At 35.6% G+C, this 14,784-nt stretch overlaps 1 protein-coding gene across 3 annotated transcripts; it reads right to left on the reverse strand.

Moving 5' to 3' along the window:
- Nucleotides 1-4,203: 4,203 nt before the first annotated feature.
- Nucleotides 4,204-8,273, reverse strand: LOC112715234 (uncharacterized). Of its 3 annotated transcripts, none has more exons than XM_025766994.2 (6): nt 8,140-8,273; nt 7,708-7,911; nt 5,928-7,334; nt 5,582-5,776; nt 5,147-5,298; nt 4,204-5,029 (listed from the first exon to the last, which is right to left on the reverse strand). In XM_025766994.2, the coding sequence occupies exons 3-6, from the start codon at nt 7,303-7,305 to the stop codon at nt 4,559-4,561; spliced, it is 2,196 nt and encodes a 731-aa protein (XP_025622779.1). In that variant the 5' UTR covers nt 7,306-7,334; nt 7,708-7,911; nt 8,140-8,273; the 3' UTR covers nt 4,204-4,558. The 3 variants fall into 3 exon arrangements, with proteins under 3 accessions (XP_025622779.1, XP_072060740.1, XP_025622778.1); XM_072204639.1 differs by having other exon boundaries at nt 5,928-7,390; nt 8,140-8,269; XM_025766993.3 differs by lacking the exon at nt 8,140-8,273 and having other exon boundaries at nt 7,708-8,139.
- Nucleotides 8,274-14,784: the final 6,511 nt, after the last annotated feature.

Below are 14,784 nucleotides of genomic sequence, written 5' to 3' on the forward strand. Positions count from 1 at the left end.
GTAAAACAATATATATACAAACCAAAGAAAAAGAGAAAGTGCATCTAAACTAAACCAAAGTTCAAGATATATACAAACTAACATAAGGTGCGAATAATCAAAAGGACAAAAATGACAGTCATCCAATAATAAAAAAATGAAAGTAAGAACTAAAAGAAGGAAAGAAAGTGTTCAAAATTAATTGACCGGTATCGTTGCTACTGCAGACCACCTCCCACACACACACAGACACACATAGTCTTAGCATTGCCCTCAGTGCTACATGAAATCATATGGAGTGGAAGGAGTCTTCCTCGTCTTCCTCCTCGACCTCTGTAGAAGCAACTGGCTCCTCTCCACTCTCATGGTCGGCAGGCTGCTCATCCTCCTCCTCATGTGTATCTGGCTCCTCTAGACCCAGATCTTGTCTCTTGGCCATCTTCATAAGTCACTCATATCGCCGCTTGTTGCGATGCTCGCTGCTTTTCAAATGGCTCATGATCCGTGTCTCCATGTTTGTGAGCCTTTGACAGATAGCTGCCATCGGGTTCGAAAAAGAACTCTTAGTGGTGGATCGACAGCACCGAGGTCGTGATGATTCAGTAGCTTCACCCTTGAACTTCAATCCCCTTGAAATGAGCTTGGCCTCCTCCAAAGTGTCAACCGTCAACTCGTCCTCCTCCGATCCGGTCAGATGCCGTAGGATGTAGCTAATCTCATTACAAGATTTGGAAATGGAAGCACTAAAGATTTGAAGAACTCCTTCTTCTTGTTATGTATTAGCCGGTGGAGGTCCACCCGCCTTTCGTCCAAAATGCAATACAACAGAATTGCAGTGTCTGTTGTAATATCTGTGAAATGGGAGTTTGGGTGGACGTATTTGAAGATGAGGTATAGCCATGTGGTGGCCTCCTTGATTAGCTGGTTCCCTTCTAGTCTAACTCGAGCCCCTTTGTGGTTGTATGTCCAAGTAGAGTTGGGCTCACAGAGCCTCTGGAGAATCGTATCCCACGAAACCTTATCTGTCGATAAGCCTGGGGCTGTTAACTTAGTGTAATCATCGTTTTCCCGTAAAGCCTGCAGAATCTGAAGGAGTTTCTGATGTCGTCCGGCTTCACGGGGATTTCCGGACACCGAAGGAAAAATGTCTCCATGCCCTCTTCATAGTAGTTGGCATAGAGCTTCCTAACTAAGGCCGGGCAAATGCTCTCTACCGGCCATTGAGTCAGAAAGTCCCGGCCACATTTCCTCACTGGCCCGTTGACATATTGGCAAATTTCATCATCCATTACTAACCGACCCTCATAGTGGAGCTTTCTCTTGGAGTAGAGGCCACCATAATATAACTCCGCAAATCGGTCTTAGAACCGAACAGGATCATTGGCCAGTCGCCCTTTTTCTATAACATCCATAGATGCCTTAATGCGCTTTTCAGTAGTTTTGCCATTGCGATCACTTGGGGCCTAATGATGACTCATCCTGAAAGGAAAGGTGTGCGGAAAAAATAAGTCACAACCGAAAAGGATTTAAATCAAGATAGCAGAGCTCAAGACAATCCAACAAGGAGAGCAAGTATAAGCAAACAATACTCTGTGCAGCAACCTAGGAAGTTCAAATTCTGAAGAATGAGGTTGAAAGCACTAAAATGAGTGAATTAATGATGTTGTGACATAGATGAGAGTAAGTATGTGAATTCTTAATTTGCATGCAGTTTAGAACTCACACACTAGTATTTGAAAGCTTTATATCACAATTATTCAAAAGAAAGATGTAATTCATTCATTTTAGTGTACTTGAGATACTTTAAAAAAATTTGTAAATTAAAATGAACAAACAAATAATAAAGAAGCATAAAAGCATTCAAGTAATAATCAAACAATTGTGAAATGGACTGAATGAAAATTGATTGATGTGCAAGTGAACTCAATGAACCAAATAAAATATTAAACTCACACATCAATTAATACCACATGGATGCTATGTTACTTGGTAAAAGAGAGATAGAAGTTTAAATCATCACATAGCAGCATGATTCAAAAGGTCTGAAAAATTCAAAAAGATCTCACTAGGTGAGCATACAATCCAATTTCACAATTTCCCAATTTTAATGCATGAACTTGGTGATGTAAAAAAAAAACTAAAATAAACAAACATCACCTAGCGACGAATGCATCAACTATAACCAATTGCCAAATTATAGATAATAAAATCAAATCACATGGTGGCTAGCTACAACAAAAACATTCTTAAAGACAATCACAAGCACTTAATATGCACAAATATCCAGCATTCAGTTTGGCAATTTTTCTTCCCCTTGCAATGCATCTACTATACTATAATGGTTTAGTAAAATTTCACCTTCAGTTTCCAAAAGTTAAAATCATTTGAACCTTCAAACTTCTTCACTTTAAATTTTGGTACCGACATCTTGGATTCAGAATAAAAAATGACTCTCTAATAACAAATAATAACGCTTTTTTGATACAGAAGATCAGACAGTGTTGCAACCACAAAGCATATTCAGAATGAATTTTATCCAAAAATTAAGTTATTCTTATACCAGTTGTTAGGATTATAAAAGTTGAGTACATTACTAGCATATTAAATACTATAAACATGAGATGCTGTAATATCAAGTATTAATTAACCACCTTAAGGACAGGTTAAGTTCAAACTAATTAACCACATTAAGAGTAAAACCTAAGATCACAAGATGTATTTTCAATTTTTCACCCCAATTTAAAACTATAGATTTTTTGCTGTGTACGTTAACAGCATTATTCATTTCTCATTTATGTTAGCGCAAACACATGTACTTTGTCTTTTGTACTGTGTTATGTATGACCCCCTAAAACTTCCTTAAATATACAATTTTGATGATTGCTTTTTTATCACTTTTTTTTGGGATTTTTTTCATAAAATATATAAAAAAAATAATTCCCAAAACAAATTAAAAAGATATTATTTTTCATGATCCACATTTTTGTTTTTTGTTTTCATAAAGTTCACCTATATCCTAGTTAGGGATGGCAAAAAGAACCGTACCCACGAGTAATACCCGCAACGGAAATTCTACGACGGGAATTCTAAAAGAGACCCATAAAATTCTCACAGAGACGAAATCTCGCACCCGGGAATAAATGGAGACAGGGACAAGAATTGAGGTACTCACCCCACGGGACCTGTGAAACTCCACGAAAAAAAATTTACTTAAATGTTTTTATATATGTAAGTTATGTAAGTAATCCTAATTTATTTTATTTTAATTTATATGTTGAAAATTTTATGTATATATTATTATGTTAAATTTGTATTTGAATTGTGTTTGATTTGATATATTTGGTTAAATTGTATTGAATTTTATTATGGTTGTGTTAATTTTGTTTTTTTTTTTTAAAATAAAACTTAATATCTGTGGGCAGATATCTACTTCCCTCGCGAGGAGAAATAACCAGGACCCATGACAGAAATAGGATGAAGACGGAGAAAGATTTACTAAATAGGAACGGGAAGTGGAGGAGGAATCCTACCCCCATAGAAACCCATTGCCATTTCTAATCGTGAGAGACTGGCAAACTTCTACAATGCATACAAAGTTTGTCTATCACATCGGCAAACTTGCTTATATCATGATATAATTTAGATTGTATTAGTATATTTTTATTCTTTTTAATTAATACAACTCTATTCAAATAATTTAAAATTTAAAATTATAAATTTTTTTGCTTAAAATTTAAAATAGATATAATTTAAAAAAATAGATTTTAGAAAATAATGTCCTTTTAATTTATTTTGGAAATTAAAGTGTTTTTTTATATTTTATTAAAGGAAAAAAAATCATTTTTCTTCTAACAAAGTTGAATAAATTGCTAAGGTAATCAATACATAAAGGGTAAATACATCTTGCAAGTTTGGCTATTTCTATCTTGGGATGCCGATGAATGAATAGGAATTTTTGCAATGACGCCAGTCTTATATCGTTATTCTTTGGTGCAATGGAGAGCGGTGCAACCGTAGGCATTTATTTAGTTGGTTTAGTTAAAAAAATTACCTTCAAAAATGATTTGCGCACACAATGTCCATAGAATTAATTAGTAAGTGTATACTACCATGCGAAGAACTTGAGAACATTAAAACTAATTATGAATCTCGCGTACTTTCGATGTTTATCATAGCATTAGCAACGAATTTTTCTAAGATATCCCCAACATGTACACCACAACATTTTTCAAAACAAACGAATCACGCCTGGTAGAGATAAAACAGCATGATCAATGAAATGCTAAAGTATTATCCCACAATTCAGTTCAAATGTCAGCACAGAAACACATCTAACGTCAACTTTCGTCTTAAGTTCAGGATGTTTGGGCAAAGGTTCACTTTAACTTGTTCAACAGCGGGGGAAATTCGTCCACTCAAGTAGCTCTTAGTTTATGACACTTCTAAAACTAATCAAATTTAGTTCACAAGGTGCATTAGGAATAAGATAACATTTCCATAACTCAACACTAACTAGCTTGATGGCAAGAACACGAAAATCAGCAAAAGCTGCCAGGGTGACATATAGCATGCTATTTACCTACATCCGAGTGCTTTTACTGCGAGCTGCAAGTCTAGCAGATACTTGCTCTTCAGACAAAGGTAAATAGTAGATGCGAGGAGTTGCTGTGGTTTTGCGGAAGAGATCATCCAACGTGAGAATAGGTGGGTCAACCTTCTCTGGAAGGGGCGGTGGGGACGGAAGCCGTTCCCTTGCCGCTGGTGGGAGCTTCGACAATGGAGGTGGAGGTGGGAGAGTAGCTGGAGCTGGAGGTTGCTCCCTGCGCATACGGGGGGAAGGCTCTGGTTGTGAGGATGGTGGTGTAGGAAGAACTGCTGGACCACTGCTGACAGGGGCGGCTGCAGGAGGAGGAGGAGGAGGAGGTTCTAACTTCATTTTCACCTCCTGAGGATCAACAAACTCGGCAACTAAGAGCCGCCCACCATTTGGAGGCCATTGCAAATTATACACAGCATTTCTGGTCTCAATAGCTTCTTCAACTGATGAGTACTACATAAACAAGAAATCAATGAATGGCCACTCAGAATTGTATTATAACAGCAACAGTACAGCATGATACATGACTTTGATAGTAGCACGCAGGCAGAGACAAGAATCAAGTCTTACAGTAACATAGCAATGGGTCTTTATTTGGTCCATCCAGAAACTAGTGATACTCCCACTTTTACCAAGAAGCTCTTGCACTTGTTTTAGGGTAAAAGGACGGAGGAAACGATCGATTCGGAGGGAATTAGTTGGGGGCTTTTGTGATGGTGGAACTGCCAAAGATAAAGAAACAACAGTAAGATGGAATGGAAACAAACATGACAAGCATGAAAACTCAAACAAGTGATTACTTATCAGTTATCATCAAATAATAATCTTAAGAGAATGTATTCAATAGAGATGTGCCCAAAATGTGCCGTGTCAAAGTGTCACAGAATCAAAATTCAAAAGTGCTAGGAATTTGTTAGTCCATTTGAAGTTACTATCCAATGCATTACCACAGATAAGAATATAAGCTTTTCAGAGACTACCCCAATCTAGAGCACATCAACTTACCAATGCGTTCTTTAGGTGCATCATCAGTTACAGTTGAATCAGACCTAGAGAAGTTGCGTTTCAGCGCAACTGGCTCGTCCTTTGGTGTAGTTGCAGCTCTGGGAACAGTGCTTTTCAGATCTGGCCCTTTAACTGTTTCGGTGTTCCACCTGCGTTGCCTTTTTGCAGGCTCATTGCTCCCAACTGAAACTTGCTCTGTAACACAAGGTTCCAGAAAAGTTCAGGAAGATTAGTGAACACAAAAAAGATTGTCTATCACTAAGAACTATTAAGTAACAACAGCATGCCAGGAAATCCAAATTACAAAGCTTTTTAAGAGGATAAAGATAACAAATATAATGCTTACCATTAAATTTTCGTTTCTCAGCCAAGGCAACAGGACTAATGTCAATGTCCTGATGAGTATCAGTTTTCCCTGCAGATAGATCATTCTTCGCGACTATAGTTTTACTTTCCTCCTTCACAATGGACACCTCAATATTCTCCACATTGTCTCTTTCATCAACATCAAACTTAGAATCAACATGTTTACTCTCAGGTAAATCCTCTTCCATGGAATCATCACCAGAACTTCTATCTAGGTTTAACTTTTCTGGATACCCCACATCATCATTGCTATTGATCTTGTTCAAGTCTGGAGTCGTAACATTATTGCTATTTTCCTCAACAGATGCCTTTTTCTCAAGCAGCCCTCCAACATCCATTGAGTGTGATACAGGTACATCTTTTCTGGATGATGGTTCTTCCACCATCTCCGGCCTAACAATATCTTGTTCTAATTTGACATTATCAGTAATTATAGTATCCTTTAATTCATTCTTTTGATTAATTGACACAGAATCACTAGAAATAGAATCAGATTTTACTTGAAACCCTAAACTAGGGTTGACCTCAGATACCTGGTTTTCTGGAACAGAAGTGTTGGGCATGAGATCCTCAGACGGGGGCTTTGTGTCACACTCCAGTTGGGGCTTTGTGTCACACTCCAGTTGGGGCTTTGGGACCTCATTGTCCAGCTGCGCCTTTGATTCCTCATTCTCCACCTTGATTGTCGAATCATTGTTACTCTTTACTTCACTATGAGTATGCTGATCACTGACCACTACTTCAGTTGATACAGTCTCCGTGATTTTATCGGATGTCTCCACAGTAGAGCCATGAGCACTTTGCTCATCTTTCACATTTTCAGGATCTACACCGGCTGGCAAACCAGCTTGTTCGATATCTTCATCCACAGCTGACACACTACTGTTAATGTCAACTGGGTTGGCAACACCACCCTGCTTGTCATTCTTCTTGCTGTCGTCATCCACATCCTCCTGAACTTTCTCTGTGCTCTCTGTATCAATTGGCTCAACTACAACAGTATTCCCCTTCTCCACAGTCTCAACTTCTTGAGTTGGCTCAACATTATCATTATTCCCCTTTTCCATGGTTTGGACACTTTCCTCTTCAATTGTTTGAACCACTTCAACATCTGCAGCAACCGTTTGCGAATCTTCACTGCCACCACCCGCATGGACCTCAAAACCGTTTGCATCATCCTTCGAGGCAGTCTCATCAGCCTCCATCTCAGCACGAAGAGCTTCGTCCAATCGCCTCACCAACTCGTCCTTCAAACCCTTGGTGGTTAATCTCCTCCTCTTCAGCTCCTCTTTCAGTTCTGTAACCTTCCACTGATGAATCGGCCGGTTGTCAAGTATGGGGTACTTCGACGACGACATTATATCCGACCACAAATCCCTGCCTCAACCTATTCCCAACAATCAAAATGGGAACAAAGAAACCAAAGAATATCAATACAAAACCCTGAAAAAGCATATATACAACAATGGCACCTATCAGAACAAATTCAAGGGACAGGATTACTCCCAAAAATCAGCAAGGTTTTGTTCATGAAACAATAAGACAAAACCCTGAAATATTTATCAAGAGCGGAAAATCCAACAGAACCAAACCAAACAACCCACGGTGCGAAACTCTACGAGTTTAAGAAGTACACATGCAATCTCAGATGAAAAAATAATAATTAAAAAAAAAGCGATAATAGCATAACAAATAGAAAATATTTTCTTTTAATTTACTGAGTGAAAAGAAAATCAAAGAAGGGTTAAAGAATTACTCACAATGATGGCCTATTTTCAGGAGAGAATCGAAGGAAAGAGGGTAAGAGTTTTTGGTTTTACGGAAACCCTAATTTGAAAAGAGAATAGAAGGCACGAGAGAAGAGAAACAGAGGAGCATCGAATGCGAAGAGCCAAGAAAACTAACGAATGCGCACACTGTCTTATTTACTCTTCTTGCACTCGTTTCACTTTTTTTCCGTTCCCCTGAAAGCAGTGAAACAACAACAATAATAATACTGGCTAAAATACGCAAGAAATAAAACAAGGAAGAAGAAAATAATAAATATAATAAAGATTATGTATATAATAAGTAGTATAATTAAATTTCAGTAATATTTGCGCTGAAAATGTTGGGGTTATCGAAATGGGATTTGAATTGAGCACAGAGAAACTGGATACTGGATAGTAAGTAAAGGTTATCTAATTCTTTACAAGTAGGACTGCTGCTGCTGCTTCTTCTTCTTCTTTTCTTACTTTTCTTTCCTTCGTTTTTTATTCTTTATTTTCTATAATTTCTATTTTGCGTCCGTCTCTTTCGTTTCATGAGGGAACCCTCGAAGTGGAGTAATGAAGATTTTGGGCCTACACTATATTACCCAAAAAGGAAGAATTTGGGCTGGTAGTAGCGAAAATACCTTTCACCTTGGCACTAATTTGGGCCTATACTATTACCAACGCAAGTTGGCACAGATGGATGAGGGTCTGTGTCTCTTAACCATCTTTCCCAGATTCGATACTCACTAGAGAATAGGAATAGAGCTTGCTTACTTGGGAGAGTTACCCACTATGCCTATGCAGTACCTGAGGAATTAGTCATTGAGTTTTCGGCCTGATAGATACTCCGATGCAAACCAAAAAAAAAATTATCAACTATTTAACCAAATTGGATTGGTTAAGAGTGTTAGCAGACTCCTCTAGATAAATAAGTATCGAAAGTTTATATTCTATCTTGTGTATACAATAATTTATTATCTAACAGTAAACTAATAGAATTTAGATCTGCAACAAATTAATTATTAATTTATCGGATTAAAAAATACTGGACGCAACTAAAAACTTATCAACTATTTCACGTGACTACAGAAATGGACTAAGGATATATATGAAACGAGTGAAATCGAGTTTATCTTGGTCTAAACTTAATTTTAAATATTGACCATTTCTATTTTTGAGATCCTTATCCAATTTTAAACTTAACAAAATCTTACTATTTTCGAATCATAATAGCACTAAATTTAATAGGTGAAAACTAAATCTAGATAAAAATTATACCAAAATTATAACTTTCACATAAAAAATATTTAGTAAGTAATAACTAAAAAATAAAATTAAAAATAATCATCACTAATTTCAAAATGAGTTAGTTACACACTAATAATTCAAAGGGATATTAAAACAATTTAAACTCTTAAAATAACTAATAACAACAAAATATTTAAATAATAAATAACTACAATGCTAACTTTCATATAGGTGTAACTATCATTCATCAATTAATTCATAGCCACTTGTTTTTTTGTAGTGTTGATGTGTTAGTCACATTTAAAAAAATTGTAAATTAACCTTTTTTTTTTTATATGAAAGATTATTACATGAATTTATTAATAAAGAAATAATAAAGACGTCATAACGTATATTTTTTTATTTTTAGGTCAACTATATCGAATTAGGTGATTTGAGTCTTAGTCTTAATCTTGTTGAATGATTTAATTAGACTAATTTTTTATATTTCTGATCTAACTCTAACTACAATAAAATAAGTTAAATTTTGTTACGATAAGTATGAAATGAATGACCATGGGTGGCTCATATTTTCCATGCTGAAATGCTATGTTACCAAAACTCTTGCATTTAATGATACGTGGAAAAATAAACCTCATTGCATGTATAAATAGAGGTTAAACATCAGTAAGAAACACACACACAAAAACAACAGCAACACAACCAAATAATAAGAAATCGATTCCCTTTTATGTTGCAATCAAATACCCTTCTCCTTATATTACTATTACAATTCTTTCTCTTCTTTTATTTTATAAGTATTTTAAATTCTTTTTTCTATTACTCTTTACATATAATATTAATAGCAATATTAACCATCTTTATTATATTGAGATAGTAACAATAAACAAATATAATTCTCTCTCTCTTTATTTTTAATACTTCTTTCTATCTTTGTATATATATACACATTACAACATATAATATATATATATATATATATAAATTATTATTGAGCTAATTATATTAATAATAGAGTCTTCTATTTATACATCTCTATTTTATATATCTTTATTTATTTCACAACACGTTATCAGTACGAGACTCTGATCAAATATTTAGGAAGACTCAGAAAATGGCAAGGATATATAATGAAGATGTATGCCTTGCGGATAGTGCAAGTTCGCACACTATTCTCAAAAGTGATATATATTTTACCCATCTTGTGCCAAAAGAGGAATATGTTAATACTATTATTGGCTCAGGCAATGTGATTGAAGGCTCCGGAAGAGCTATAATTTTGTTTCCTGGAGGAACAAAATTTATAATAAATAATGCACTATTATCTACCAAATCTCTGAGGAACTTGTTGAGTTTCAAAGATATTCGCCGAAATGGATATCATGTTGAGACAATGAATGAGGAAGATCATGAGTATTTATGTATCACAACTCATGATTGAAATAAGAAAGTTATATTAGAAAAATTACCCTCACTTTCATCTGGGTTGTATTATACCAAGATTAGTGCAATTGAATCACATGCCACTGTAAACCAGAAGTTTACTAGCCCAAATGAATTCATAACTTGGCACGACCGATTGGGTCATCCGGGAACAACCATGATGAGGAGAATTATTGAAAACTCTCATGGACATTCACTAAAGAACCAGAAGATTTTTAAAACTAGTGAATTTTGTTGTGCTGCATGTTCTCAGGGAAAGTTAGTTTTAAAGCCATCACCAGTAAAGATTGGATTTGAGTCCCCTGAATTCCTAGAAAGGATTCAAGATGATATATGTGGACCTATTCATCCACCATGTGGATCTTTTAGATATTTTATGGTCCTGATAGACGCATCTTTGAGATGGTCACATGTGTGCTTATTATCTTCTCGCAACCTGGCGTTTGCGAGATTGCTGGCTCAAATTATTCGATTAAAAGCACAATTTCCAGAAAATCCAATCAAAGCAATTCGTCTTGATAATGCTGGTGAATTTACTTCCCAAGCTTTTGATGCTTATTGTATGGCTAATGGAATAAGTGTTGAACATCCAGTAGCTTATGTTCACACACAAAATGGGTTAGCAGAGTCACTTATTAAACGACTCCAATTAATTGCTAGACCCTTACTTATGAGAACAAATCTCCCAACCTCGGTTTGGGGGCATGCTGTTTTACATGCCGCAGCACTTATTCGTTTGAGGCCAACGAGTTATCATCAGTTCTCTCCTATACAATTAGCTTTTGGCCAGCAGCCAAATATTTTCCATTTAAGAATATTTGGGTGTGCAATATATGTTCCCATTGCACCACCTAATCGCACCAAAATGGGACCCCAAAGAAAATTGGGAATATATGTTGGATATGATTCTCCCTCTATAGTGAGGTATCTTGAGATACAAACTGGAGATGTATTTAAAGCTCGGTTTGCGGATTGTTATTTTGATGAATCAAAATTTCCAACATTAGGGGGAGAGAATAAGCTTCCTGAAAAGGAACTTAACTGGAATGCATCATCGTTGATGCATTTAGATCCTCGATCAGGGCAATGTGAACTGGAAGTTCAAAAGATTATACATTTGCAAAGAGTAGCAAATGAATTGCCTGATGCATTTTCCGATACAAAGAGAATTACCAAATCTTATATACCAGCGGAAAATGCTCCCATTCGAATTGATGTCCCAGTAGGACAAGTAGCCACTGAAGCAAATTCATGCCAGAAGCGTGGCAGGCCTATCGGTTCCAAAGACAAAAATCCTCGAAAGAGAAAAGAGGTAAATAATATTCCTGTTGAAAAAGACATAGTAGAGACACCTGCAGTTGTCCAAAATTCTGATATAATATTAACGCCAGAAGACGTTCAAGTACCTGAAAATTGTGAAAATGACGAGATCTCGATAAATTATGTCTTTACAAGAGAGAAATGGGACCGAAATAAGACAATTGTCAATGAAATATTTGCATATAATGTGGCATTGAATATCATGCATGAAAATAAGGATCTTGAGCCAAGATCAGTTGAAGAATGTCGACAAAGAAATGATTGGCCAAAATGGGAAGCAGCCATGAAGGCTGAATTAGACTCACTTGCAAAACGTGAAGTGAGAAAAATGAAGTTGTGCGCTATAAAGCCTGACTTGTGGCACAAGGTTTTTCACAAAGGCCCGGTATAGATTATGAAGAAACGTATTCCCCTGTAGTGGATGCGATAACAGTGCGTTATTTGGTCAGTTTATCTGCAAATCATAAACTGCATATGCATTTAATGGATGTGGTAACAGCCTATTTATACGGCTCATTAGATCGGGATATCTACATGAAAGTCCCTGAAGGACTAAAGATATCTAAACCATCCAAGGAATATTCGCAAGGATTATACTCAGTCAAATTGCAAAGATCTTTATATGGTCTAAAGCAATCTGGACGAATGTGGTATAATCATCTTACTGAGTATCTGGCCAAAAATGGTTTCAAGAATGATGACATCTGCCCATGTGTTTTCATAAAGAAAACTACATCTGGGTTCATTATAATTGCTGTGTACGTTGATGATTTAAATATCATTGGGACTCCTGAAGAGATTCCAACAATTATAAAAACTCTAAAAGAAGAGTTTGAGATGAAAGATCTTGGAAAGACTAAATTTTGTCTCGGCCTGCAGATCGAGCATATAAAAGACGGGATCTTTATTCATCAAACAACATACACAGAAAAGATCTTGAAGAGATTTTATATGGATAAGTCACATCCATTAAGTACCCCAATGATCGTAAGATCTTTGGATGTGAAAAAGGATCAATTCCGTCCTAAAGAAGAAAATGAGGATATCCTTGGTCCTGAAGTACCATATCTTAGTGCCATTGGGGCACTAATGTATCTTGCTAATAATACGCGACCCGATATATCATTTGCTGTGAATTTACTAGCGAGATATAGTTCCTCTCCAACCAGAAGACATTGGAGTGGAATCAAACAAATCTTTCGACATCTTCATGGGACGGTTGATATGGGATTGCTTTATCCCTATGGATCCAAGTCACAACTAGTTGGCTATGCAGATGCTGGATACTTGTCTGATCCACATAAGGGGAGGTCTCAAACAGGATACCTGTACACATATGGTGGTACAGCTATATCTTGGAGGTCCACGAAACAGACGATTGCTGCAACATCCTCTAATCATGCTGAAATACTGGCGATTCATGAAGCTAGTCGCGAGTGTTTTTGGCTGAGGAGTCTGATTCAATATATTCTATCATCATGTGGACTGATTGATCATAAGATAGCTCCAACTGTCCTGTTTGAAGATAATACAACATGCATTGCTCAACTTAAGGGTGGATACATCAAAGGTGATAGAACAAAGCATATTTCTCCCAAATTCTTCTTCACTCATGACCTTCAAAATCAAGGGACAATTGATGTCCAACAGATTCGCTCAAGTGACAATTTGGCAGATTTATTCACAAAATCACTCCCAAAATCCTCCTTTGAAAGATTGGTACATGAGATTGGGATGCGCCGATTTCGAGATATTAAATGATGTCGGCAAGAGGGGGAGACTGTACTCTTTTTTCCTTGGTCAGGTTTTTTTCCCATTGGGTTTTCCTCGACAAGGTTTTTAATGAGGCAGTCCCCATCACAAAGGATTTTTGTACTCTTTTTCCTTCACTAAAGTTTTTTCCATTGGGTTTTCTTTAGTAAGGTTTTAACGAGGCATAATCCTAAATGGTCATTCAAGGGGAGTGTTACGATAAGTATGAAATGAATGACCATGGGTGGCTCATATTTTCCATGCTGAAATGCTATGTTACCAAAACTCTTGCATTTAATGATACGTGGAAAAAAAAAACTTCATTGCATGTATAAATAGAGGTTAAACCTCAGTAAGAAACACACACACAAAAACAACAGCAACACAACCAAATAATAAGAAATCGATTCCCTTTTATGTTGCAATCAAATACCCTTCTCCTTATATTACTATTACAATTCTTTCTCTTCTTTTATTTTATAAGTATTTTAAATTCTATTTTCTATTACTCTTTACATATAATATTAATAGCAATATTAACCATCTTTATTATATTGAGATAGTAACAATAAACAAATGCAATTCTCTCTCTCTTTATTTTTAATACTTCTTTCTATCTTTGTATATATATACATATTACAACATATAATATTATTATATATATATAAATTATTATTGAGCTAATTATATTAATAATAGAATCTTCTATTTATACATCTCTATTTTATATATCTTTTATTTATTTCACAACAAATTTGACCTAAATCAATTAGATTTGGACTAAACACTCCTAAAATTTGTTAAGCCGCAATTGTTACCTCCTAAGGAGTTAATAAATATATTGATGCTACATCAAATTCTTGTAAAGTGAAAAATTGATAAAATAATACTTTAATTATATTTAAATTAAAAGGTGAGATTCATGTAACGGTTTAGTTTTTAAAAAATGGAACTTTTTTTTTGAAGAAACGAAATATTTTTAGAAGTTTAATGAAACAGGCAACTCTACTGTATTATTATTGGCTAAGCAAACACCTCTATTGCGTCAGTACTGTATTATTATGAAACACACACCTCTACTGAGCCAAACAAGCACGTTGACTAAGTCGCAAAAAATTTGGTTTTCGAGCCACTCTAACTTGGAATTTAAAAATTCTGATTTCTGTTGTTAGGCTCAATTCGACGAGTTAGACCCGAATCTTGAGAGAAAAATAATAACATAATATTATTATATTATTATTTTACCTACTTTAGTTAAAATAGAGATAAGTTTAATAATATTATAATCAGATTCAAAATCTACCGGCACGGGCTAATGTC

The sequence above is a fragment of the Arachis hypogaea genome, chromosome 10 (genome assembly GCF_003086295.3).
Source record: "Arachis hypogaea cultivar Tifrunner chromosome 10, arahy.Tifrunner.gnm2.J5K5, whole genome shotgun sequence".
Classification (NCBI taxonomy): Eukaryota; Viridiplantae; Streptophyta; class Magnoliopsida; order Fabales; family Fabaceae; genus Arachis; species Arachis hypogaea.

Excerpts from the sequence above, each read along its gene's own strand:
- LOC112715234 (XM_025766994.2), bottom strand. The coding sequence starts at position 7,305 with ATGTCGTCGTCGAAGTACCCCATACTTGACAACCGGCCGATTCATCAG. Across the intron at positions 5,299-5,581 it reads TGCACCTAAAGAACGCATTG|TTCCACCATCACAAAAGCCC; the intron begins GTAAGTTGATGT and ends TATCTTTGGCAG. Across the intron at positions 5,030-5,146 it reads AGACCCATTGCTATGTTACT|TACTCATCAGTTGAAGAAGC; the intron begins GTAAGACTTGAT and ends TTGTTTATGTAG.